The sequence below is a fragment of the Thamnophis elegans genome, chromosome 14 (assembly GCF_009769535.1).
Source record: "Thamnophis elegans isolate rThaEle1 chromosome 14, rThaEle1.pri, whole genome shotgun sequence".
NCBI lineage: Eukaryota > Metazoa > Chordata > Lepidosauria > Squamata > Colubridae > Thamnophis > Thamnophis elegans.
Genome location: NC_045554.1, coordinates 19,535,864 through 19,563,372, shown reverse-complemented (window position 1 = coordinate 19,563,372; position 27,509 = coordinate 19,535,864). Strand labels below are relative to the sequence as shown.

At 49.0% G+C, this 27,509-nt stretch overlaps 1 protein-coding gene across 1 annotated transcript in view; it reads right to left on the bottom strand.

Moving 5' to 3' along the window:
• PKD1 (polycystin 1, transient receptor potential channel interacting) overlaps nt 1–27,509 on the bottom strand; it is a 174,501-nt gene that overhangs the window by 47,257 nt on the left and 99,735 nt on the right. The window contains exons 16-25 of the mRNA XM_032230933.1: nt 24,171–24,317; nt 13,756–13,899; nt 10,360–10,648; nt 8,436–8,652; nt 4,061–4,220; nt 3,398–3,550; nt 3,005–3,149; nt 1,716–2,315; nt 838–1,003; nt 354–606 (exon numbers count right to left, since the gene is read on the bottom strand). Of these exons, the coding sequence (XP_032086824.1) occupies nt 354–606; nt 838–1,003; nt 1,716–2,315; nt 3,005–3,149; nt 3,398–3,550; nt 4,061–4,220; nt 8,436–8,652; nt 10,360–10,648; nt 13,756–13,899; nt 24,171–24,317 (2,274 nt within the window). The remainder of the gene's footprint in view (nt 1–353; nt 607–837; nt 1,004–1,715; nt 2,316–3,004; nt 3,150–3,397; nt 3,551–4,060; nt 4,221–8,435; nt 8,653–10,359; nt 10,649–13,755; nt 13,900–24,170; nt 24,318–27,509) is intronic.

Genomic DNA, 27,509 nt, shown 5'->3' with positions numbered 1-27,509 from the left:
TAGTCAAAGGGAGCTGGTCGAAAGGAAGAGCAAAAGGAATTTAAAAGGCAGCTTCCTGAAATGAAGGACTGTCTCTTGTGATCAAGACAGATGGTCACCGTACTTCTAGGTTTGGCCCCTGAGCCATTAATGTTGGGGTGACCAGATGGAGAAATTCCACCTTTCCATTTGTGGCCTCCTTTCCACAAAGGCTTTAAGGAAGAATTGGTCCCATCCGCCAACTTTCTTGCAAGAGGAGAAGTGAGCTCCTTTGACCCAAAAATAACAACAGCCACGCCAAGGTACAACAAATTAAAAACAGAAGCAGCGCATAACACCGACAGCATCCATCAAAGCTCCACAGCTCAACTCACTGGCTTTATGAACTGCACAGAGTGTGAGGGGACGAAGAGGCTCGCCCCGAAAGCAGTCAGGTGCTGGGTTAAGCACACAGCCTTCTCCGGAGTGGCCCCCTCCAAGGGAGCCATGCCCTCTGTCTTCCAGCGGGCCTCTTCCGCGTTGAAATACTGGCACAGGGAGCTGTACAGGCCCAGAGTCACCTCCACGGGGGACCACACGAAATGGTTAGTAATGTTCAAGTGATGGTCTCTCGCTGTGTCTGCAATCCTAAATGAGAGAGGGAACATGTCACCTGGTGGGGCAGGAGGCCAGTGGTCCTGTTGGTGGCCATGGGGCTCACTTGCACCCATTTATCAACCAGGAGGCCGGCCATGCGGGGAGGAAAGCTTCCTCGCCCACCACTCTTTTGCATCCCCTGTGCTGGCCAACGGTGAGCTCTACCTCACTTCCTCCCTGGGAACCAGGTCATCTCCCTTTGGCCCCAGAGGTCCCACTCACCCTGGGGGAACAAAGATGGTGTAGCGCCGTGGGTCGCCCTGTGGCCCCTCTTTCATATCCTCTAGAGAGATCTCCTTGGAGGCTGTGCAGTTGCGCTCTCCGGATTCAGGGGAGTGGAAGAGACAGACGGCAAGAAAGGGTTCCTTTTCCCGGGAGACGTAACGATCTGTCAGAGAGGAGACACCGGTGGGTCCCAGCTAAGAGAGCGACTCCCTAGCCAGACGCTCACCAGTCGATCCACGTGGGGCTTTTTTGAAACCAGGAAGGGCTGAGAAGCAGGGAGCAGCTTCAGGAGGGTCTGCTGCCTGGGAGAAGGTCTCCTTGGAGAAGGGTACATTTTGGAGCTCTTAAAGAGGCTGTCTTTATTTCCTTCCTCTGTCCCTCCCTCCCTCCCTTTGCTGACATGATGATTTATGGATTTGTTTATATGTAACAGATAGGATATGGGAAGAAGAAACGTTATTAAAATTGCTGATATCTGTTGCGGTGAAGGAGAATATGATAACTTTATACATTTCTTTCCTTTCTCTTTTCTTTTTCTTCTCTCTCTCTCTCTCTCTCTCTCTTCTATTCTATGTTCTGTACCTTCTATTTTTCTTTTTTTATTATTTTACAGTATTTTTATTTAGTTTTTACTGTTGTAAATCATACAACAATAAAATTGACAAAATTATTATTGAAAATAAAGAGTGGCCTCAAGGTTGTGCAAGCCACAATGTTTACCTTCCTCAGGGATCCCTTGAACATGCTCTCTCTGCCCTGAGCAGGGGCCAGGCAAGATGATCTCTCCCACCCTCTGATCAGGTGCTTCCTTGACCCAAGGCTGGTCATTCCGAGAGGTCAACAAACACACAAGGGTCTCTGAATCAGGTGCCTACCTGTGACAAGGCTGAAGGTGATCTGGAAATACAGCCCGGCTTCCGTGTTGCTGTTCTCCATCGAGACCACCACGTGCACTGAATTCTTTTCTTCCACCACCACTGTGCCCACGGTGATGTTCTTCGGCCCAGAGTCCACAACCGCCACAGTGATGGCTTTGTCCACATCCAGGCTATTGACTGCTATTTCTGTGCCGTTGCTGCTCTGAAACTCCATGGAGGCCACATCGGAGGAGACGCTGTGGTTGGTGATGTAGCCAAAGGGGAAAGGGTTGTAGTCGACATGGAAGATGACCTGGACGACGTCCGTCAGGTCGGAGAAGGTGGCTCGGAAGGCCTGGGGGATAGAGAACTGGCAGCTGGGGGTGTCCCCGTAGCAGAGCAGGGCATGGGGGTCGGCTCGTTTCCCTCTGGCCGTGATGTTGCTCCCGGACAGCTCCAGGGGCTCCTCGTTGAGCACTCGGGACTTCATTAGGATGCGCATCAAGTCAGTGGACAAGGCGTAGGCTTTGGAAGCCACCTGCTCCCGATTCGGAGTGCTAGACAGCTCCAGCCGCTCGGACTCCTGGGATACGCCGTTGACGAGGTGGATCAAGTCTCCTGCAAAGCAACCTGCCAAAATCAGGACCAAAAGCCTTGCTGGCATGCAAAGTCCCCCACCCCACTGAAATCACCGCCTGCCACTGCTGTTCTGCCATTCGCCGGCGGGTTTGCAGAAGTGCTACTGCCCCTCCACATTGGACTCAAAGGGGAGGATGCACCTAATTCTTTTCCCCTGCAGGGGTGTCTACAGCCCCGACGGTGTAATCCCAGCACCACTGGTTTCTTTTGCCGCAATGCTTTGTTGACTATCTCCTGTGGACAACCCTTGACCTCTCAGGTCCCTTTCCACCAAGAAGAACCACAGTGGTTCTTGGCATCACACAGGCTCACATTGCACAGGTTGAATTTACAACCACAGACCTTATCAGGCTTGGAGAGCTGCCAGGCTGATATCTTCCAAACGCAATGCTGTACAAGAAAATAGTTGGCAAGGAGTCTCTGGGAGTCACAAACAAATCTTCACACTAATTAAGCGAACAAATTGTCTCCTGCAAACTCCACTCCCCCCTCGCTCCTCTTTATTCCCTATGGGAGGGGCCTTTTACCGTCCACCTGTGCCTTACTCCTGAGTCGGCCCTTGTTCCTTAACGGTTCCCTTCACCTGGCAGCTCTGTGCATATGCACATCAGGAACAGGCTCCAGCTGTTCTTCTACCCCATTGATCTCCGACTCCGAAGGCAGCTCACCCATAATATCGAGGATGTTGTCAGCAATGGCTTTGGGGGTCATGGTTCCTTGCAGGGTCTCTCCTTGAAGAATTGTCATCATCGTTTCCAGCTTCCTCAAAGTCTTTGTCAGGCAAGATCGACAGACAAACTCCTTTCTGGCCACCTGCAAATCCAACGCACAGGGGAAGCAAGTCGGGACAACATTTCTGGTCCTCATGGGGCTTGAGTGTCTTCACCACTTAAGACTTTCTGCCCACTCTCTGTTTCTACTCTCAGCCCTTCCCATATGATTCTCAACATACTGGGGTGTGAAGCTCATTTGAGCCAGTCTATATGCATGCACGTGCACACACACACACACACACACACACACACACCCATCCCAGCTTGCCCTGTACCCAAAAGGCCTACCATACACTGGGCCAGTGCAGCCACAATCTGTCGGATGTCATCCACCGTGTTGACATTCAAGGAAGTCAGGGTTTCGGTAACATTTTTTCGGATCCAGATCTGGAGCGGGGCATCAGGCTCGGCTCCCAGCTTTGGATGCCCGGAGGATTCATGCTTTGGGTGGGAGGACAGAAAATGAAAAGTCAGCTTCTATCTGACCTTGAGGGAGGCAGGACAGGAGACAAGCCTCCCTCCCAAGGACGCAGTTTGCAAGAAGAGAAGCTCAAAAGCCAGTTGGAGTTTTCCTTACACCAAATCAGGGTGGATTTGATTTAAATCAAGTTGATTTAAATCATAATTTAAATCACTAGTAAAAATCTTAATTTTTAAAGAGCAACTGTCATCTCTGTCCCGCAAAGATACAATTTAAATCACTAGTAAAAAGGTTTGATTTAAATCAACTTGAATTCAATCATAATTTTTAAAAAGCAACTATCATCTCTGTCCCGCAGCCTCATGCTACATAACTACATAAGCTCCATTTCATGCTGAATAAACTACATTCTTCTATGTGTCTTTCCAAAACCGTGATATTTTCTTGTAAAGTATTAGGCAAACTAATTTAAATTTTAACTTCACAAAGCTGACAAAAGACACCAGAATCCTTTCTCCCTAAATTCATACCTCATTTAAGATGGTGATGAGAGCCAGTGAATACTCAATAACAGGTTGGGGGTCACTCTGTTTGACTAGGCCTTGCAGTATCACCTCCGTCTTGTTGTGAAGCCACTGGGGAAGACTGTGGAATCCCTCTGGCGTCCTGGGCAAGGTGATGACCATAGGCCTAGACAGGAAAACAGCAATGACTATCACATAAAATCCTCTATGCCTGATAAACTAGCTATGTTCCTAATATGGAGTGTTTTCTATGTGCAGGGAGGGTGCTTGCTTGTGTTTTAAATACGAGGGAGCATTTAAATGACTGACTGGCAAGGATACAGTACAGTTTACCATACAGAATAAACTAGCAATTCATTCCGTGAATTCACCATGTCCAGCATTTGTAGATTTCCCTGATATATACTAAACAAACAAACAAACAAATAATCTATCTAGAAATTGCTCTGAGAAAAATACATACCAAGAGATGCTGAGAAGGCATGTGCCAAACAGGAGATGTGAGCAGAATGAACTAGCAATTTAGGCTATCAGGAGTGCATTGTGCCTAGCATTTGTAGATTTCCCCGACACTGTGTGCCATGCGCTAAATAAATAAATAACCGGTCTAGAAATTGCTCCAAGAAAAATGCAGACCAAGAGATGCTGAGAAGGCATGTGCCAAGTGGAAGACGGGAATATCTTGGAGGATAAATGGTCCAGGAGGTGCATTGCCATTTCTCTTTGGCTGCAACCCATTCATCACCACACAGCTGTCCTTAGCAACTCAGAAAGGACACTGGATTCTTTCTTGAAAGAAATACACTGAGCTGCACTTTTGTCACTGATTTATAACCTCAGAATGTATTGATTTCCTAGGCTAACCAAAGTGGCAATTTGTATTAAAAGAGCAGTACATCAAGATGAACGAGAAATGAATCTTTCTTGGCTTCCAACTTTTGCTCATGGACCACAATGGCAGCCTAGGTAACAGCAAGGTAATGGGGGGGGGGGTGTTTCCTCCTGGGTGAAACACCCCAGAAGCAGCTTGCAAGACACAGGTGGAACACCCAGTAAAAAGTGTGGCACATGATCTTCTAGGACATCCAGGTTGACTATATGTGGCCAGCAAACAGCAGCAAGATTATCTGTCTGTCAGCCTTGCATATTCACAACTCCAGTGTCTGGGGCCTAGCTCAATTTTCTTTCTGCAATTAGGTATCATAGCAGTATGACTGCATTTCCAAGCATCAGACATACGTAGGTTTTCTTAATTACCCTTAGGAGATTGATTTTGTCTGCAAATTAAGCGTAGCCGTTTCCAGTCGCTTTTACAATGCCTACAAGAAACCATCTGGCATTATTTCCTCCACTTAAGTATTAAGTATTCACTTTCCCCATGTAGCATCCCATGAGGGAAGCACATGTCCCTCGTGTTTCAAAGGCATTGTCAACACTTCATGAAAGCTATTGGTGCCCAAAAGTATGGTTATAAAACAGTGGTCCACATATGTATATGTGCTGAGAGGGAGGGGGGAAGAGAGAGGGAGAGAGAGATGGATTTGAAGGAGAAAAGGCCATTATAAGAACACACTGCATGTTCCATGAAGAGAGCTGACATAGCCAGGTAAAGGCACCCAAGCTGAAAGGGCTCGCCAGAGTTCGTATGGCACAACTTGCCACAGTCAACTCGCTGCAGCCAACTTGCAGCGGTCAGTTTGTCCTGGAAAACTTGCTGCAGGACAAGAACCTTTAAAGGAAGGATGCCAAAGGAGGACAAAACAAAATGCGAATGACAAAAATTAAAATAATTTTTAAATTATTTTAAATAATTAAATTGAATTGTTGAACTGTCCCTTGGCAAGTTATCCCATTGCAAGTTGGTCATGACAAGTTGCCCTGTGGCGAATTGCCATAGACCAGGGGGTGTCAAGCTCAAGGCGCGGGGTACTTAGATCTGGCCAGTGAAGGATCGGCCCACCGTGCCTCTGCCAGCAAAAGCGGAGCTCGGGAGGGCTGCAGGCGGTCCTCACGAGCTCCATTTTCACTGGCAGAGGGTTGCAGGAGGCCATCACAGCCAAAAACTGAGCTCAGGAGCCAGTTTTCACTGGCAGAGCGCTCAGGCGCCCCCGACACAAGTGACATCAAGCTGGCCACAACCACCAAGGTCAAACACAACCCTGATGCGGCCCTCAATGAAATTGAGTTTGACATCCCTGTCGTAGACCTCTACCAGAGCTGCCCAGCTGTGGTTAGGACTTCACGGAGCCTGCATTGAGGAAAAAGAAAGGCACCAAGATAATGCAAGCATCGCAACAAAGAATGCAGCATTTCTCAGCTGGTGTAAGTTATGCTGACAAAGCACATTTGCCCTGTCTCTTATGCTAGGCATAATTTACTCTTACTTAAGTGGAAGAAAAAGAAATGGAATACTTTTTCTAATCTCAGACTGGAAATTTTATCATCATGGTAAACCTTAACCCTATCCAGGTTTCTAAGATTTCAGCAGGCATTAGACGCAAGCATCCGAATCCTCATGATTAGCATTGTAACTTGCAAATTACATGCTAGTTTGCCTCTATTTAAAAGAAAGCATCTGGAACTGCTGAAACATTTCAAATATATGCTTATATAGAAAGGACATCTTATCACATGTGTTGGTTATATTAAAAAATCAAAAGCACTGGAAAGGAATAGGCAGCATTATTCAGAAAAAAATTAAAAAACAAAATTTGACTTGAAGCTTCTCTTTTTCTTCTATTAGGAACCTTTCCAAAACAAATAAATAAAAATGTCACAGTTTATTAAGAATTATGCTGATAGCTGCAAGGACAATTTTGGCCCAATGTTGGAAAAGAGATACTTTGCTGACAGAATCAGACTGGAAACAGAAGTTAGGGAATATGCAGGGGTGGCAAAATTCACAATACTCTATTGTATTTATCCAGAACAGAAGCTGGGCTGAATTTAAGCAAGATTGGCTTCTCTCCCGGCAACACAAGGTAAGGAAAGTTAGATTCTTAGAAATATGTTTTTAAAGGGGAAATATTTGATATAAAGGAAATAACCAGAAACTAATATTTATATATACTTTGATATAATACAAGTTGAGTATAACAAGAAGGAATGTGGAACTTAATATTGCTTTTACTGATTGTTTTTCACATTTTTTCTTTTATAAGAACGTGCCTATTTCTTAGATAAATATGGCAACATTCACATCATATCACATCATCACATCAATTACAACAGTTTAGAATTTTGTAAGTGATTACAGTCACTTTTCAAGATGATATGACGATTTTAGTTTTATATATTCAATTAATTACCTAACCAATGAGATAAGGAATTCTAAATTTGGTAACAATTGTAAATTCTTTACTTATTAGTTTGTTATTTTCCAGACACAGAATCTTATCTCATATTTTTTTTATTATTATTTTTTTATTTTGTTACATAAACAAAACTTTGCGAACGTCTCTGGGGTCACTGGATCTCCTCCAACCTTTCACTGTCTCTCCGGGACAACTTGAGTTCAAAAATGAACCGTCCAATTCCTTCGGAATAGAGGAATTTCAGGAATAGCCTGAAAATCCGTCTTCTCACTGCTAAGCCTCGCCTTATCTCATTTTCTTCTATTTTCCTTTTATGTTGTCTTTCATTTTATTCTTCAAAGATTTTAAACTACCGGAAGATGAAAATAAATATGCGTGCACTTTTAGAAGTAGTTGGATGGGAGGCCACCAGGAAATTCTAGGGCTGTAGGAACTCCCCACTCCCTCACCCCAGATTTTTGCCAGAAAGCCTAAATAGGTCTGTCCACGAGGCCATCAAAAGCCACATTTACCTGCATTCCCAGGTTGAGTTTTCAAGACCAAACTGAACGGGAAACGAATCCTGCCCAAAAGTCCTTTGTCCCATATTTCTCACGCCCCTTGCAGACTTTTCAGGGTATGATTCTGCCAATCGTGGGCCAGAATATGTGGGCCCAGGAGAGAACCCCTGAAGGCCTCTCTTGCCTTGCAGTGGGGCAGGGCAGAAGGGAGAGGGAGCCCCCTGACCCGAGGGCTGAATGCAGCCCCCAACCCTGCTATAAAATGCTGCTGTGATTTCCTCAATCATTTGCCAGTGATGCAAAGGCCTTACTAGAGTTCCTTCTCCGAGGTGAGGGGAATATGCAAATGAAGACCTTGCTTGAGATGTCACCCTCTCCTCTCAAAAACTACAGTTGTGGCCCACTGTGCGATTCACACACATCTGGACTGATTTTCAAAACAGCAGCGAGGGAGCAAAGATGAGGATTTACTGGCTTTTACAAAACTCCGATGAGAGTTTACGGCACCAAGTGGCATTCATCCACGCCTGCTCCTTTTTGGTTTTGAAAAAGGGAAAGAAAAGGTACCTTTTTATGGCCACCACTGTTGCTCCCAGCTGATCCTGTACAAGCACCGAGACGGACAGGCGGGAGCCATGCGCTCGGAATCCGGGGGGCAGGAAGGCCGCGTGGGCAGGGTGGCTTCCTTTGTACACCAAGAATTCATCACAGTGGCCAGGGCGGCAACGGGTAGCCATGAGGATGTACACCAAGGGGGGGTCTTCTCCCACTGAATCTCTCCAGCCTGCAACCAAACAGGGCATGTTATGAGAAAGGCCGACAGCAGCCGCCCCCAACCTTTCTGGCTTGGCGGCCCCATGCAGTGGGGGAGGGGGAAGGGGATGGTTCCGTGTGAGTGACAGACACTCGCATATTTGTGCGCATAGCTCTATCTGTGTGAGCAGCAGGCACATGTGCCCGCAACATGCACAAGGGGAGCTTTGCACATGTAAGGCCACACCTGGAATACTGCATCCAGTTTTGGTCGCCATGTTACAAAAAAGAAGTTGAGACTTGGTGGGGGGGGGGGAGTACAAAGAAGAGCAACGTAGATGATCAAAGGCCTGGAGACAAAAACATATGAAGAATGGTTGCATGATTTGGGTTTGGCCAGTTTCGAGAAAGCCTTGATAGCAGGATTCCAGTATTTGAAGGACTGCCACAGAGAAGAGGGGGTCAAGCTATTCTCCAAAGTCCCAGAGGGCAGGACAAGAAACAATTGTTGGAAACTAACCAAAGGAAGAAGCAACCTGGAATTAACAGTGAGGACAATTAACCAGTGGAACAGAAGTTGCCTCCAGAAATTGTGGGCTCTCCATCACTGGAAGTTTTTAAGAAGAGACTGGACGGTCACTTGTTTGAAATGGTATAGGACCTCCTCGGTGGTGAAATCTAATTTTTTTTCCTACCAGTTCTGTGGGCGTGGCTTGGTGGGCGTGGCTTTTTAGCCATGCGACTGAGGGGTCAAAAGATAGAAACTCACTTTAACTATGTCCGGCTGGAGCAGGGGGTTGGACTAGATGACCACCAGGTCCCTTCCAGCCCTGGATTGCTGTGCTCTTTCAAGGTATCCTCTGTAGCTGCCTCTAGTGCTAGGTTTGTGGTCCTTCCTCCCTCTCCTTTTTCCCTCCCTCCCTCTTTCTTTCTCTCTCTCTTTCGCAGCACCCCCCTCCACCACTTTTTAAACCATTTTTTCCCTGCCTATTCGCCTGAACCAGCAGGGGAAAATGCTTTAAAAAGCGGAGGGAAAGCTTCTGACGATTGCGCGGCTCAAAGTAAGCCACGCAATCCTCGGAAGCTTTTGTTTTTTACTATTGGGTCGTAGAATCAAGGACAATCGTCCCTACAGGTTTGGCTGAACCAGGAGGATTTCACTCCTGGGTCTCCTGCTTGAGCAGAGGGCTGGACTGGAAGACCTCCTTCCAGCTCTATTCTGATTCTGATTCTGCTGCTCATGTGAGTGGAGTTGCATGCACTAGCTGCTTGCATGGCCTGCTTCTGAACAGGACACGGCCTGGTAGTGGACTGGGGTACGGTAATTGGAGACCCCTGACCCTCAGGAGACGCTTTCTCCTGTCTGGCTGCTCCATAACCAATGAGGATTTGAATGGATTAAAATAGGTTATGCAGGTCTAGTTGCAAACCCCAGCCAGCCATAAAGGTCACTGTTGTTCTTTGAGTCCAGCTCTGTCATGAGCCAAGGAAATCAGGAGATTCAGGAAGTTCAAATGAGTATAAAGACTTATTGCAAACATAAATACTCTACAAGAATCTGAGCTACTAACAGTCAAGGAAAATGAGTGGGAATTAAGAAGGCATTCAAGGTGAGGTGGAGTTAGGTCTCTTGTGGGTGCAAAGGGACTCATGACTGATGACGTGTTTGACTCCTCCCTCAGGCTCAACCTAGTCATCTCCTACATCCCCATGGGACACAGATGTTCCACATTCTTACCTGCACATTCAAAGTGTATCTTGGTAGCCAATGCTTGGACAGGATTTGCAGGCGAAAGCTGGCACGATCCCCCGAAGGGAGGCTGGTTGGGAAACAGGTCAATGGAGGCATAGCCTTCTTCCCCAGTGGCCAGGTCTGTGATGTAGAGAGTGAAGGTGTACCCCTCCCCATCCTTCAGAGCCCACGGACGCAAGACGAGGCTCATCTCGGCATCCCCCGTGGAGGTCGATCTCTTGTTCAGAAGCAGAGATTCATTTTTGAAGCTCTGGGCTGTCCATCTCGGCTTAGTCTTAAAAAAAAAAGAACGGGGGGGGGGAGATCCCCAAGATTTACATTTTGTAAAAAAAAAAAACCTAACTGCAGTTTAAAGTATTATCCCTCTATATTTTGATAAAAGGAGGAGGGTCCATTTTCAGTCTCTGGCCAAATTTGGGGCTGACATTTCAGCCCCATTCCCAGGCATTTGATCCAAGGAAAACCGGGAGAAGATCAAATCGCTTGACAGGAGATCTTCTCTAAAATCAGATGTGATCCACTTTGTCAGATCTGGAGGCCATCTTTTACCTTTGGGACTTCAGGCCTGCCACATTTTCTACTGTGGGAAAATGGGAGGAGGGATTATATGGAGTATGGATGATATATAGTCATAATAACATTCCTTTCTCAGAGAGTCAAGGCCATCTTGCCCTGCAGCTGCAATGAGGTGACTGGGAGGCATCTCCGGTGTTGGACGGTGCCTGATTGGACCATGTGACGGATATGTGGGTGCTGGGCAGGGAATTGAACTTTCATTTGGATGGGGAAAACATGGAGCCTTTCAGATTCGGGTTTTCCCAGATGTGCCAATAGGACACCTCTAATAAAATAGAATTTTGTGGAAGCTCAAGCCTTGGAGTATTCTTTCCTTGGGGGGTCTTACTTGGGATCCTGACACACTTCAAATTTCTTGCATTACCTCACCTTCCAATGTATGGTTTCAGAAGAAAAGGCCCAGGAAACCTGACAAGGAGATATAGTTTTTTTTTTTACCAGGTACCACTGATTTTCAAATTAAATACAGGACGGGACTGCAAACCACACGGTATAATGGCAACATTACACAAATGCAAGGGAGATTGTGGGAACCACAATAATGGGATTGCTGAGATAACTGGCGTGCATTTTCTCAGACTCCCGGATTTTTGAAATAATAAACTTAAGACTTTATCCAGCTGGAAAATGACATAAATCTCAAAATGGAGCAGCCGGCTGAGAGGAAAAAGCACGACGCTGCCTCCGACTGCAGAAATTATTGGCGTTCAAAATATGCTGCAGGTTTAAACATAAGCTCAAATTCTGCTCACGTCTTCACACCCTCCTTCAAATTGGGGGGGGGGAGGGGGCTGCGGGACCGACAGGCGCTTCCACTCAATGTTTTCCTTATGTTGTTTTTTTCCTGACCATAGTGCATTTTTTAACTTGAAAAGGCAGCCAGAATATCAGGGCGATGGGGAGAAGAAAAATGATCTGTGGAAGGACAAGAGCTGATCTCACAGATAAACCTCATTAGGCGAGCGGGAAGAACAGGAAACGTGGCTGAAACCGCTAATGAAAAAGTTCCAGCTGGATTCCACTGAATCCCTTGAAGCTGGCAGTTCCACGCTGGCAGTTCACCTTCAAGGAGATGCAAGGGGCAAGGCCGAGGTTCTTGAGACAGAGGAGGAAACAGCCCAAGCCTGCTGGACCATTCCCGCTGGGCACTAGGTGAGTGATGGATGGAAAGACCCCGAGGTGAGGGGTGCAAATTTGAAGGCCACAAGTCTTAAAGTGGCCAAGGTTGGAGACTCCTCCCACAGAGCTCCCAGCAAAGACTTTTAGGAGAACATGCAAAAGAAAAAGAATGGCCCTAGTTTCTTGGCCCTGGGATTTGTACAGGGGTGGGATTCAGCCAGTTCAGACCAGTTCATGTGAAAACGGTAGTACTGGCAATCAGTTGGCCCTGCCCACCCGCCCCTGCGCTAGTCTGTCCTATATTTCCTTTGTTTGAAGCATAGCTGATAGGCACGGCAGAGCGGTTTTAATCCCCGGTGCTGCAGGAAAAGGTAAGTTTTAGAGCTGTTTTCAATGGAGTGCACTGTGCGCAAAGCATGTGCCTCAGCAAACTGGTTGTTGCACCGATTGACTCCCACCACTGGATTTGTATCTGTATTTTGTGTAGGGGTGTGTTTGTGGTGTGTGTGTTGTCCTTGGCCAAATCACTATCATTCGGAAGGCCCTTATGTCATTTATTGCTTCTTTGAACCTCAAGAGAAAATCATCCTTATTTCTATACCTACGTAGCCCAGTATGGTTCTTCTTTGATGATGCCCAAAAAAACGGGCCTCACAACTTGTAGAGGGGAAAGGACCACACCAAAAAATGAAAAACAACTGCAGGCCACAAAGGAAGAGCTGGCACACTGACTAGCTCTTCGGTGGCAAAGCAACGTGGCAGCAGAGCTGGTGGTATTGCTGAAGCCTGGAGGTGTTGGAGACACTTGGCAAGCCCGTCTTTCACAAAATGTTGTGGAGGACTGCCAACAACATTGCGAAGAAGTCTAGACTGCAACATCGAGGGATGGATAAGAAGATGTCTTGCTGTGAGCTAAGTTGTTAAAAGGGCCTTCTCCATATGCTTAAAGAGGGGGAAATAAAATCCCCTTTTGACTAGAGTCGTCTGTGTGCATCTTGCAGAAAAGAAAAATGAAAAAGAAAAGGGAAAAAGAGAAGGGAAAGAAGGAAAGGAAAGGAAAAGAAAGGAAAAAAGGAAGGGCAGGAAAGAAGGAGCGAAGGGAAAGGAAAAGAACAGGAAAAGAAAAAAAGGGAAAGGAAGGGGAAGGGAAAGGAGAAATATAGACACTCCTATATTTCCTGTCAAAAGGGTACAGGATCTGGTGCTTGAGCAGGGGGTGGGACTACATGACCTACAAGGTCTCCTTCCAATTCTGTTATTCTAAGGAAGAAGAAGAAGAAGAAGAAGAAGAAGAAGAAGAAGAAGAGGAGGAGAGGAGGAGGAGGAGGAGGGAAAGGAGGAGGTAGGAGGAGGGGGAGTGGAGGAGGGGAGGAGAGGAGGAGGAGGAGGAGGAGGAGAGAGGAGGAGGAGGAGAGGAGGAGGCAGGAAGAAGAGGAGGAGGAGAGGAAGAGGAGGAGGAGGAAGAGACGAGAAGAAGAAGAGGAAGGAGAGAAGAGAGAGGAGAGAAGAAGAAGAAGAAGAAGAAGAAGAAGAAGAAGAAGAAGAGAAGAAGAAGAAGAAGAAGAAGAAGAAGAAGAGCAGAAGAAGAAGAAGAAGAGAAGAAGACCGACCCCTGAAATGGTCCAGTAATGCCAAAGAAGTGCCTTCTGGAGCAGGACGACTCCATCTCGCAGGCCGCAGCCTTACCCCCTGGTTGGAATTGTTCTGGCAGTTCAAGCAGGTCCCCTCCAAATACACGTAGGAGCTCCGGCTGACTTCGTAAACAGACTGCGCCTTGCAGGAGACGCACTCCAGGGACACGATGGGGACCGTCCCTTTCTTTAGCAAGACCTTGGAGAGAGAGAGAGCAGAGAAAACGCTCAGAGGGCTCCTCCTCAGATCCTCCTGCTGCGAGGAGAAGACAATGTCTGTGGGGTGCCAAGAAACACACAAGCAGACAAATTGAATAGCCACAATGCTAGGGCGCCTCCTCGCACTTCCTTTCATTCTTCTGTGCCCTTATTTCTTCTTAAGAACCCGTATCTTTTATTCTGGTTCCTTTCTGGTCAAAGGTAGAAGAGAGAGCCAAGCACCAAACTCTTAACGGTAACATTTGGGGCTCTGTGGATTTCACCCCCAAACCCGCTCATGGAAGTCAACCGTTGACTTACCTGAACGGTCCTTCTATGTGTGCTGCGAGGGGAATCCAATCATGGGTTAACTTTGTCCATTAGCCTAGAGACTGAGTATGTAAATTTTGACCACGCCTCCTCTGACTGGACTGGCTCAGTTTTGCATGAAGTCAGCCGAGAAAGATGCATGTCAATGTCACTCATGGCCGTGGCAAAACAAATACTCAAAATCACATCCAGTACTCAAAGTCATGTCCAGAATTGTCCAGTCAGGGAAAAAGGCAAGGAACGTCACAGAGTCATAGTCAAGGTGGAGCCCTGGCCAGCCGAAACTGCGGGCGGGTTTGGATTCCCCTTGCAGCACACATAGAAGGACCGTTCAGGTCCTGTGTGCTGCTTGGGGAATCCAATCATGGGACATGCCAAAGCAATTAAGTCCCAGGGCGGGAACTAGGCTGGTCAGGATCCTCCGCAGAAGAACCCGTTGCAGCACTCTCCGCCCAAAGGAAGCCTCAGCCGAGGCATACACGTCAACCTTGTAATGTCTAATAAATGGCGAGGGCGACGACCAAGTAGCTGCCCTGCAAATCTCTTCTACTGAGGCTTGCATAGCCCAGGCCACCGTGGTGGCCGCACTCCTGGTAGAATGGGGAGTTATATGTCTGGGAACCGGTCGGGAGTGGCTGTCGTACGCCAACACAATGCACGTCTTCAGCCACCGGCTGATGGTGTGGAAGGACACCTTCTGTCCCATGGATGATGGCTGGAATGAAACGAACAGTGCCTCCGACCTCCGGAACAACGCCGTGCGTTTCACATAACGTCGGAGGGTTCTACGAACATCCAAGTGATGCCACTGGCGCTCCTGAGGATGGGAAGGATGCGGGCAAAAATCCGGAAGGACGAGCTCCTGAGCCCTGTGGAACAACGTGTTGACCTTCGGGAGGAAGACAGGGTCCAAATGGAGCACCACTCTGTTGGGATGAAATATGCAGAGATCTGCACGAACAGATAGCGCTGCCAACTCTGACACCCTCCTGGCCGATGTAATGGCCACTAGGAACACCGTCTTAAGCGTCAGCAGCCGAAGGCTGATGGAGTGGATGGGCTCGAATGGAGCAGACATGAGTGCTCTGAGCACCAAGGTCAAGACCCAGGCAGGATAACGGTGCACCGTTGGAGGCCTCAAATTCGTCACACCCTTCAGGAAGGCCTTGACCCGTGAATGCTGGGACAAGGAACGGCCCTGACTGTCTCCAACCACCGTGGATAATGCTGTGACTTGGCGATGGAGTGTGTTGGGCGCTAGGTCCTTATTAAGTCCCGACTGCAAGAAGTCTAAGACTTGCGGCACCAAAGCTGTGGTGGGCTCGGCCCTGGCGCGGTGGCACCACCTACAGAAGGATTGCCAGGTGGCCTCGTAGATACGTGTAGTGGATGGTCGTCGGGCCGCCTGGATAGTGTCAATAACTTGACTTGAATAGTGTAGGTCGGTCAGAATAGCCTGCTCATGTGCCACACGGCTAACTGCAGGAGCTGGGGGTGGGTTCGGGTGGATGAGAGCCCCCTGGTTGAGCTGGATCTGGTCGTCCGGAATCCTCCACAGACGTGAAACCGACAGGTGAACGAGGTCTGCGTACCAGGGTCATCTGGACCACATCGGGGCAACCAAAAGCACCTCCGCCTGCTCCATCAAGATCTTCTGGATGACCGATGGAAGAATCGGTAGAGGGGGAAATGCGTAAAGGAGGCCGGCCGGCCATGGGCTGCGTAGAGCATCCACCCTCTCCGCACCGGGAGTCTGGTATCTGGCGTAAAACCTCGGAAGTTGCGTGTTGTGTGGTTGCACAAACAGATCCACCTCGGGACAGCCGAACCAGCGAGAGAGTTCCCGGAAGAGGTCGGGATGGAGTTGCCACTCCGCTTGATCCACGGTGGCTCTGCTCAGCCAGTCCGCCTGTGTGTTGGCCACACCCGAGATGTGTTCCGCCCGGATTGACAATAGCCTGGCCTCCGCCCAGTGATGCAAATTTTCCGCCTCCAGCATCAGGGCCTTTGAGTGGGTGCCCCCTTGGTGGTTGACATGGGCCTTGGAGGCGACGTTGTCGGTCAATACCAACACATGGCTGTATGACACAATGCCCCGAAACTCCAGAAGGGCTAGGCAGATGGCACGTAGCTCCAGCCAATTTATGCTGTTTGACAGTTCCTGACTCGACCAGCGCCCTTGAGCTACTCGGTCGAGGGCATGGGCCTCCAAATAGGCTGGCATCCATTGTAATTTGGATGCGGTCCGGTTCCTTGAAGGGGCACCCTCGGAGGAGCTTGGAGGACGTCCACCATCGAAGAGACCTGAGAAGCTTGAGTGGGAGCCGAACCTTGGTATGGGAATGGCTGGTGTGCGCCCTCTGGAAGGGCGGCAGGAACCATTGAAGTAGGCGTGCATGGAACCTGGCCCAGGGAACCACGCTGATACACGAAATCATCTTTCCCAGTAATTTGGACAGCGTTGCCAACAGCAAGAGTCTCTGAGATAGAACCTGATTTGTCAGGCGCTGGGTGCTTTGTCGCCTTTCCGGAGATAGGAAGACTTCGCATGACACTGAATTTATGATGGTCCCCAGATGAAGCAGCGACGTGGTTGGCTGCAAGTGACTCTTGGGAGGTTGAGAACAAAACCGTGACCTGCGCAGCGAGTCCATCGTGACCTGCAGATCTCATAAGGCCTGGTTCCGAGATGAGGACAGGACCAAGATGTCGTCCAAATAACAATTCACTCGTATTGGGACCAAGCGAAAGTAGGACGCTGCTACGACTGCCAGAAGTTTTGTGAACGTGCGCGGGGACCGATGACAGACCGAAGGGCAAGGCCCAGTATTGAAAGTGTCGGCCATGAACTGGAAGCGCAGGAAGCGCCGGTGTGCCGGATGGATGGGCACGTGGAGGTACGCCTCCTTGATGTCGACTGATGTCATCATGTCACCTTGGCGGATGGAGGCCAGTATGCTTTTGAGAGATTGCATTTTGAATTTTTGGTATTTGATGTACTGATTGAGCCTTTTCAAATCTAGGATGGCTTGCCATCCCCCCGAGTTCTTGGGCACCAGGAACAAGATGGACTAGAATCCTAGGCCTTCCTGACCCTTTGGCACCTGTTCTACCGCCCTGATGGTGAGAAGGTGATGTATTTCGGCGTCCATGAGGCGCCTTTTCATCGGGCACCTGGGTACGGGGCACTTGATGAACCGCCTCGGGGGAATGGAGAGAAATTCTAGAGTGAGGCCCAGCTTCACGACTTGAAGGGCCCAGACGTCGGACGTGATCTCCGCCCACTGATGAGCGAAGGCCAGGAGACACCCCCCAATGGGTTCTTCCCCTTGTGAGTCACTGATACCTTCGAAAGGACCGGTTTCCAGCTCCACGAAAGGGCCTCCTAGCCTGGGACTGCGTCTGAGTCTGCTGGTGACCCCTATCCCTGGCGCCCACGCGATCCTGGCCACGATCCTGGGACTGGGAGAAACCCCTGTTGTAGTTGGGAACATAGGGAGCAGGGGCGAATCCGGAATCCCCGGCCCAAAAGGGCTGACGCCTATTATAAGGCTGTTGTCTCCTATTGACACGGCCACTGGTGGAAGGGAGAACCTTACGCTTATCCCTGGTCTCAATGAGGATGGGGTCTAGAACGGACCCAAACAAGGCTCCACCCTTGAAGGGCGTGGATGCAAGGCGCCACTTGGATTTGACATCAGCTTGCCAATGGCGGAGCCACAGCAAACGCCGGGATGCCACGTTAGAGACCATAGCCCGAGAAGCGAATTTAGCTACGTTAAGAGTGGTGTCCGCGGAAAATTCCAAGGCTGCCATCAATTTGGTAATATCCTGGTGAAGGCGCATTTCCTCCGGGGCAAGCCTACTCTGCAATTGCTTAAGCCAGACCAATGAGGTCCTATTAAAGAAGGAAGCCGTGGTAGCCGAGCGCAGGGCCCAGGCCGCAGCCTGATGGGTCTTGCGAATGACTGTCTCGGCTTTACGGTCTCTGCCTTCAAACTCTCCGAAATTTCTGATGGAATTAATGTGGAGAGGCGAGGGCAGCAATAGGGGCATCTACAGTGGGGAATTGGAGAAGGCCTTCCAATTCTGGAGTAGAAGTGTACACTTTCCTATCCCCATTGCTGGGTGGGTTAACCGCGGTCAGTTGATCCCACTGCTTTTGAATCAGATCTAGAAAGAGTTTGGGAGAGGGAATAACATCCTGCAAGGCCACTTGCTCAGCGAAGGGGTGCTCAGTGGCATCCAGCCCCACAACTGTGCTATCCTTAGAGGCTGCCTCCCCCATGTGGATGGTGGTCTTGGCCTTTTACAGTAATGATTTAAATAGAGAGTGCCGGAACAATCCAGGGGCAGTAGGCTGATCCAGGGGTAGCCCTTCATCATCAGAGAACTCCCTGTCGATAACCTCACCTTCCTCCACTAAGGCCAACTCCTTGCTATAGACTGAGGGTAGAGGCGAAGGAGGGTCTGTCTGAAGAATAGACGAATCCCCTTGCACTGCCTGGGGATCAGAGCCAGTCTGGGCCACAGTGGCCCTAGGAACCTGGGCCCTGCGATGCAGCTCCACATCCACCCCCCTAGAAATAGCTGCAGATATCATTTGGTACAAGTCAGGATGAAGGCCCAAATCCTGGCCTTCCATAGGCCTGAGGCCTGCAGCAGTGGGGGTGAACGTAGCAGAAGGCCCTGCACACGGGGGCGAACGGGCCGAAGCCACACCTAGCTCCGAAAAGGGGGAAGGAGATTGGGGCCTCAAACCCCCCTCCGTGGAAATGGGAGCCCTGGGCAATTGAACATCGGGAAACCAACCCTGCTCTGTAGGGCGCACCGGGGAAGCACGCTGAAGAAGCAGCACCAGGGGTGAATTGCTGGGCGCTCCAGAGGCCTTAGATGGCGCCTTAGATTTGTCCTTGCGTTTTTGGGATTTATCCCTAACGGCGGAGGAGGCCCGAGGCCTATGGCTGGAAGCCCTAGTAGCGGCCCTGCCGGGCCTAGGACTAGCCCCCCCCCTCGCCAGGGGAACGGGGCTCAGAAATGGGCTCTACAGTACCTCTGGGCACCGATTGGTCTGCCCTTGTAAAATAGAAGAGATATTTGGAAAGGCTCAACCTCGTGTAGGGAATAATGCCGAGAAAATGCTCCATCGCACAAGGCGCCACGTGAGAACAGCAACTGCACAGAGACAACCTCCTCACTGTCTCAGCAAGTCGCAAGTGAGGGAAAGAGGAGGCCGTCGGGGTGGCGCCGATGCCTGGGCGCAAATTACGTACCCCGCCTCCTCTGGGCAATTCCTGCGCGTGCGCAGAGCCCGGTCCAAAATGGCGACCGCCCTGGAGGGCGCGAATTTCAAACCGGCAAGGACCGACAGACCGCCCGGGAATCCTGCAAGCCACGAGACTCGTGGCGCAGCCCGCCGCAGCTCCATCCAAGGGAAACTCTGCAGAGCAAGGAGCGGAAGCCTGGGTGAACCGCGCTGCATAAGTGGGTTGCTCCCGGCGTGAAACAGCGCAGAGCGGCGCACCAGCCCAGGACGCGCACAAACAGCCAGCAAGGGGGGAAAAACCCGAATTCCGCCTGTGGAAATGCCACCACTGTCCCGGCTTGACGAGCCAACGGACCAAGCGACCCCCGATCTCAGGCAAGGTATCCGATGGCTGGGAGGGTCTGGGCTGGCAGCAAACTGCCGCCTCCACCTCTGAAAGGAATAGATCCATTTAAACTGCAATGTGCAACTGCTGAATCCAATTAGAAAGTTAAATTTGTCAATGAGTCTAGAGAGAAAATTGAGATGCGTCTCGTTAGGCTGGACTGAGTAAAAAAACTGAGCCAGTCCAGTCAGAGAGGCGTGGTCAAGATTACATACTCAGTCTCTAGGCTAATGAACAAAGTTAACCCATGATTGGATTCCAACAAACAGCACACAGGAGAAAAGGTTGGTGAAGATGCTGGCCTGAGGAGGCCCTGCTCAAAGGCCTCCTCTGTCCCCAAAAGAGATTTTCAGAATCTGTTTTCTTAAGCTAACATTCTAGAACTGTGATGGTGAACCTATGGCATGCATGCCACAGGTGGCACATGGAGCCATGTGTTAGGGCACGCGAGGCATTGCCCTGGCCAGCTGACTTCGGCCTGCTTTTGAGGCTGCTTTTTGCCCTCTGGAGGCTTCAAGGAAGCCTCCGAAGCGTGAAAAACCAGCCCTATGTGCAAACCGGAAGTTTAAGAATGGACTTCTGGTTTGCTTGTAGGACTGTTTTTCGCCCTACGGAGCCTTCAGGAGGCATCCTTGAAGGCTATGGAGGTCAAAAATTGGCCCTATGGACAACCCAGAAGTCACCATTCCCAAACTTCTGAGTTCCCCATAGGTCCGTTTTTCACCCTCCGGAGCCTTTAGGAGCCTTCAGGAGGCTTCCCAGAGAGCAAAAACTGGCCTTACGAGCACACTGGAAGTCACTTCCAGTTTGTCCGTTCGGATGTTTTTCGCTCTCCCCAGTCTTCAGGGAAGCCTCTTGAAGGCTCCGGAGGTCGAAAATTGGCCCTACAGATAAACCGGAAGTCACCATTCCCGAACTTTGGGTTCCCTGTAGATCAGGGCTGGGTTTCAACCAGTTCGCGGCGGTCCCTGCGAACCGGTTGGTCGCCGAACCCGGAAGTAAGTAACTTCCGGGAACGGCGAAGCCCCCCCCCCCCGTGCGTGCCCGCGCCCGCTCCTTACCCGGTTTTGATGAATTCTGTGCTTCCACGCATGCGCAGGACGCATACAGCGGCTGCGCGATCCTCCAGGAGCAGCTGGAGCATCGCACAGACGCTAGTACGCATGCGCGTGCCAGGACGCCGCACACGTGCGCGAGGACGCCGCCGGCCTCGTTCCAACCGAACCGGTTGGAACGGGGCGAGAAACCCACCCCTGCTGTAGATCCATTTTTCAAGCCTCCGGAGAGCCCCCCCGGGGGGGCGTTTTTTGCCCTCCCCGGGCTTCTAGAAAGCCTCTCAAGCCCGGGGAGGGCAAAAAACCATGCCAAAAGTGGGGCGGGGTGTTTTGCTGGTCGTGTGCGCATGCATGAAATGGGTGGTCATGTGCACATAGCTTTATGGGTGTGGCACGCCCGCGTACAACCCTGCACTCCCCCCGCTTTTGGCACGGGAGCCAAAAAAGGTTAGCCCTCACTGTCCTAGAAGATAGGCTCAAGATCCAGAAGATCTTGACAGACTTGAACACTGGGCCCTATTGAGCAAAATGAAATTCAAGGTAGAGAAGAGTAAAGTCTTACACTTAGATAAGAAAAACCAAAAGCACACATATAGAGTGGGAGAAACCAGGCTTCCTAGACAGCTTCTATTCCACCAGTTAATTGTCCTCCCTGTTAGGAAGTGTCTCCTTAATTCCAGGTTGCTTCTCTCTTTGGTTAGTTTCCATCCATTGTGCCTTGTCCTGCCCTCTGGGGCTTTGGAGAATAATTTGACCCCCTCTCCTTTGTAACAGCCCCACAAATATTGGAAGACTGCTATCACGTTGCCCCTACTTCTTCTTTTCTTTAGACTATCCCAACCCAAATGATTGGCAACTGACTCACATTTACGATGGTTGCAGTGTCCCAAGGTCATGTGTTCGCCTTTGCCACCTTCTGACAAGCAAAATCAACGCGGAAGCCAGATTTGCTTAACAACCTTGTTACCCATTTATCAACTGCACTTAACAACTGCTGCGAGAAACGACGTAAAATGGGGCAAAGGTCACTTAGCAAATGTCTTGCTGAGCAGTAGAAATTCGGGGCTCAATTGTGGACGTTAAGAGGAGGTCTTCCTATACTGCTCCACAGACACTGGCTAGGAAAGTCAACCCCAGTAGATTAAAGAGTGCTTAGTGAATTTGAGCGGTGTGAAAAGGCAGCCAAAAGGCAGCTCAAATCACGTTTCAAAATCCCTACTCAGGATGCTGGTCTCTTTGGACACTCTGGTTATGGGGTATCCCTCCCTGAGTCTGGCATTCAGCCCCCCCAAAATCAGAGCTGTCCACACACCCTTCCAGCAGGAGCCGCTGAGATGCTCTGTGCCTGGCAAACTCCGAAGAGACCCAAATGCCTCTCCCCCACCCCCACCCCGTTTGTTCCTCCAGCCCTGCAAATTCCCAGTCAGATCATTTGTTTGGAATTCTTCAATGCAAAGTAGATAGGACGGAATGTCCTTGAAAGACTATCAATTTGACGTGAATTATCTTTTTTCTTCTTCTCAGCCTTCCCTTCCAACCTCCACTTTGCAAAAAAAAAGAGAGAGAGAGAGAAAGAGAGAGGGACAGAGAGAATAATCAAGGCAATTATGGTTTTCACTTGAAGACAAGCTGCTTCTCTAATTGCTAAGCAGCCCTTGAAACTGGTGATCTAAACCAGAAGGTTTTTTTGGCTTCCAGCAATTCAGTTCAGTCCTCCAGAAGGCACGGATTCAAAAAAAGCTGGGTGGGGCTGTCCCTCCCACTACTTCTCCCAAGCAGCAGGAGAAGAAAAACAAAGGAAGTCTTGAAGTCACACACACCTGACAAAGTGAGGAACCCAGAGCTTCCCCCCCATGTATCCCATGGTGAAGCCCCTCTTTGCAAAGAGGAATAGAAGGGAAGCATGGGCTTCAGCATCCAAGCAGAGGGGACAGGCTGAACATGTTCTCCAGCTCCCCGAGACTCCGAAGAGCCCTTCCTTTGCTCTCTGGGGGCATCTGGGTGCATAGACGCATCAGAGGAGACCATTTTAAGGTGCTGACAGTCTCCCAGTCTCGGTTCACCCAAGGATATTATAGGAGGAGAGTTATTGTTCAGGCACGGTAGCAAAAGTCAGGAGAAATCTGGCAGCATTTTTTCCAACTCATATTTTATTGCAGAGCAGAAGTTTTCAATCAGAAAAAGAACTACTGGATTCTCCTGATTTTTTTTTTTGCAAAGCTAGAACTAACAGCCCAGCACCTCAGTGGTTGTTGCTGAGATACGAGACACAACAAGCAGACTTACATCTTCTAGATGGACAGGAGCCCCTTCTTCCTTCCCCCAAGTGGGCCCAGGGGGCACATTTTTAAGGCTCAAGTGCAGGAAAGGACCATCTCTTGAGTTGGCAGAACTATGTCAGGCCTCATCCCATCTCCCACTAAGGCCTCCCATCCCAGATCGTTCACAGAGCCTGATTAACAGAGTTGGAAGGGACCTTATAGGTCATCTTGTCCATGCCCACGCTCAAGCAGAAGACCCTACACCATTTTTGACAGATGGCAGTCCAGTCTCTTCTTGAAAGCCTCCAGGGATGAAGCTCCCACAACTTCCGAAGGCAACTTCTGTTCCGTTGGTTGATTGTTCCCACTGTTAGAAAATGTCTCATTTCCTTATTGGAGCTACCAATTCAGCCAAACCGGTAGCATTTTTTAAAGTTCCGATGATCAGATGTGCGACAATCAGCTGTGCTGTGTGATTAGAAATTGTCGCACAGCTGATCGTTGGAGCTACTGGTTTGCCTGAACCAGTAGCATTTTTTTTACCACCGGTTTGGATGAACCAGTAGCACGCATGCCCGAAGTCAACTGGTAGCAAAGCGAACCAGTAGCAGACTTCAGAGCATTTCAGCTCTGATACACCCCAGGAGGTTTCCTCCCTATCTTAACTTACTGCTCTTTTTTCCTTTTCTTTTTTTAGGCAGATGGACACCCTCCCCCCTGAACCTTACTTTGCAGAAAGCCACATGCTTTGTTTTTTTTTTTTTACAAGTTCCACTGGGGCCTTGTGTGAAGTCCAGAAGCATTCTTGAGGAAAATGATGTGCCGGAGGTGGCACTTTCCTTGTGAGGAAGATCCCCAAGGAATAGCTCCATCTTTTCTTTTCATGCTGCTTTGAAAGGTTCAGCTCTGGCAACATGGAAAGTGTTTGCATGGAGGGCAGAACAAGCAGGAGGAAAGTGCCTTGTTCATACATACGGTTTGATTTGTGGCTTCTGAATCCATGCCTGGTTTCGAGATGGTGAGGTCAAACGTGTATTCCACATCTGCTTCCAGCATGGCCCGAGGGATGGTGACCAGTCCTCCTGTGGCACTGAAGTTGAGGCCATGTGCACCAGGTGAATTCTAGTTTGTGTGACGATAAAAAAGGAGAAACTCAGAACATCTGGAGAGAGTTTGTTGTGTCCCAACTAGCCAGATGCAAGGTAAACTTTAACCTGTTCTGATCTTGGCTTCACTAAATCACAAAGCAGACTCCTTGTCCCGATAAAACCCCTTTTTATTAAGCGAATGTGCATTCCTCTCATTCACATCCAGCAAACAGTCTTTCAAGGGGGAGTTTACAACCACAGACCTTATCAGGCTTGGAGATCTGCCAGGCCGTATCAATACTATACAAACATATTGTCTCGTGCAAACTCTACTCCCCTTTTGCTCCTCTTTTATTCCCTATGGGAGAGGCCTTTCCACTTGTGCCTTTACTCCTGAGTTGGCCCTTGTTCCTTAACTGTTCCCTTTTCTGAGCAACTCTGCGGATACATGCATCTTGAACAGGTTCCAGCTGTTCTTCTGCCCCACTGATCTCTGACTCCAAAGGCAGCTGATAACTGTCGGACGGCTCTTGCCCCTCTCTGCCTCCAATACAGAGCCCTCCTCAGAGCCTCCCCCAGCCTCCCAGACTCCAGGACTGGCCCAGGTTCCTCCCCAACCTCCTCACTGTCTGAGTCTGCCGCCAGCTCAGCTGGCCACTGGCAGGCTACAACATCACCAAGCCTCTCCATCACTGTGTTTTCCCACAAAATAACACACAAACGTATCCCACTATACCTATTTCTAATATCTCTGCAGGTGTAGCTGAGTAGTTTCCAAGATAAAGCTATCTTCATTGCAGTATTTGAGATTAGTACAGTAAGAGTAATAAACAATTCTATCCTACATGCCTTTGATGCTGAGTTCCAAATGTTGGGAAGATGGAAAGGACACAAGGACTAGCCACATCCTTAAATCAAGGACAAATGAGAGATTCTCTAAGTTTCCCCTCGGCCCCGAAGGAAGAAGCCCAAACCGCAAATGAAAACATATTGGTTATAAGCAACCATCTGGGTTATACCAAGTTGAGGAAGACAAATTTAAATTAAAATGTTTTGATAAAATAGACCATAGTAGTCCCAGAGGAGCTCCACCAAAATGGTAGTAGCTCTGGAGTACAGCACCCATGAAAAGCATTGGGTGTGTGAGGGCTAGAGATGGGAACATCCAACAGCTGTTTTTGAACATCTGGAAGGAGTCATGTTTGGAGGTGTTCCAGAAGACAGCAGGATATGAAAAAAGGGGTTTATATGAAAAGGAAGTTGAACTGGGTTGGGCCCTGGGAAAAATGTCCTAGAACTACAAGCTGTTCACCAGTGGGACAGGAAGCGGTAGACTCAATTTCTCAGAAAATGTTTCATGAGGTTGGATGGCCAATTGTGAGGATAACTGCAGGAGTTGGGTTCCATGATCCCAAGACTATCTTCCAATTTTTACATTCTGTGGTTCTATAATTTAACACTATGTTTTAACTCAGCAAGAAAAATGGAGGCAGAGGAAGTGGATGATCTAAATCACTCCTAATCAAGAGTGCCAATCTATCTCAAAAGCCACTTGAATTAATTCACAATCAAATATTCTCAGTCAAGGTTTTGCTACTTTCTGTTACTCCTGTTTTGAAGGCTCCTCTTTTCTTGCTCTCTTTAAAACAAAATTCCCACTCCTTTCTTAACCCGCCCCCCCAAATCTGCAAATTAAACAAATTTCTTCTGTTTGCCTTTGTCTTAGATTTTATGCTTCTGCTCTGCTGGAATGACCCAACCAGACAGCAAACAGTCAGAAATTTAGATTAACAAAGTTGGAAGGGACCTTGTAGGTCACATAGTCCAACACCCCCTCAAGCAGACCCTATACAATTCTGACAGATGGCAGTCCAGTCTCTTCTTGAAAGCCTATATTGATGAAGCTCCCTCAACTTCCAAAGGCAACTCTGTTTCCATGGGTTGATTGTTCTCACTGTCAGAACATTTCTTCTTATTTCTAGGTTGAATCTCTCCTTGATCAGGTTCCATCCATTATTTCTTGTCTGGCCTCAGGTGCTTGGGAAAATAGCTTGACATCCCACCCCATCCTCTCTGTAGCAGCCCCTCAAATATTGGAAGACTGCTACCCTGTCTCCCCTGGTCCTTCTCTTCACTAGACTAGCTGTGCCCAGTTCCTGCAACTGTTCTTTATATATTTTAGCCTCCAATCCCCACATCATCCTGGTTGCTCTTCTCTGCCCTCTTTCTAGAGTCTCAACATTTTTATTATAGGGTGGTGACCAAAACAGGATCCCTCTCACAGTTACTGCTATTAAGCCTGGTTTTGTCCAGTCTATATGTTTACTTTTGGTTTTTCTTGCCTGTGTAAATAAAACTCTCACAATTGAATAGAAGAGGCAGCTGGACAAATTAAAGTGCTTGCTCTCTCTCGGTCTTAAGAAAAACGTCTTTCTGGGAGACCAAGTGGAACGTTTCCTACCTAGGAAATGAGCAGGGCATTTACAGAGCAGCTCAGGCTGACCAGTGAGGCCCTGATGCAAATGTGAGATTGCTCCCTGGGCTAACAGTGACATCTTCCAAGAGGAACCCTGGTCATTAAATGTGAAGAAATAAACAACTACATTTAAATTCCAAAATATCCAATGTATTAAGAGAGGGGGGGGGGGGGGCTAAAAGTTTTACATTACTAGTAGTTGGATTCCAACTGAAAACCAACGGAAACGCCTGAACAGAAAGAGCATTTTGTCTGTGAAACCAAATCCAGGGGCGTGTGGGGAGAGGCTGGGAGTGAGCAGCAGGGACCATTGGCAACACTCGCGTTGCTTGGTGTTCTCAACTCAGCCATTGGCAAGCTTGAGGTGCCACATGTTTCACCATCTGCGGCCAAGGTCACCGCAGAAGTGTGAGGGATTACAGGTTAGCCAATCGCATGCCCTAAAACTTCAAAGCGATTGGTGGCAAAAGCCAGATCCTGCATTTAGCATTTAGATGGGTGGAGAAATTTGTTTATCTATTTGTTTGTTTGATAAATTGATCTGCCACCCATCTTACCAAGAGGCCACTCTAGGTGACTTAAAGGTAAAGGTTCCCCTCACACATATGTGCTTGTCGTTCCCGACTCTAGGGGGAGGTGCTCAGGGAGCTGAGGTGGCGCAGTGATTAGGGTGCAGTACTGAAGGCCACTACAGCTGACTGTTATCTGCAGTTCAGCGGTTCTAATCTCACCAGCTCAAGGTTAACTCAG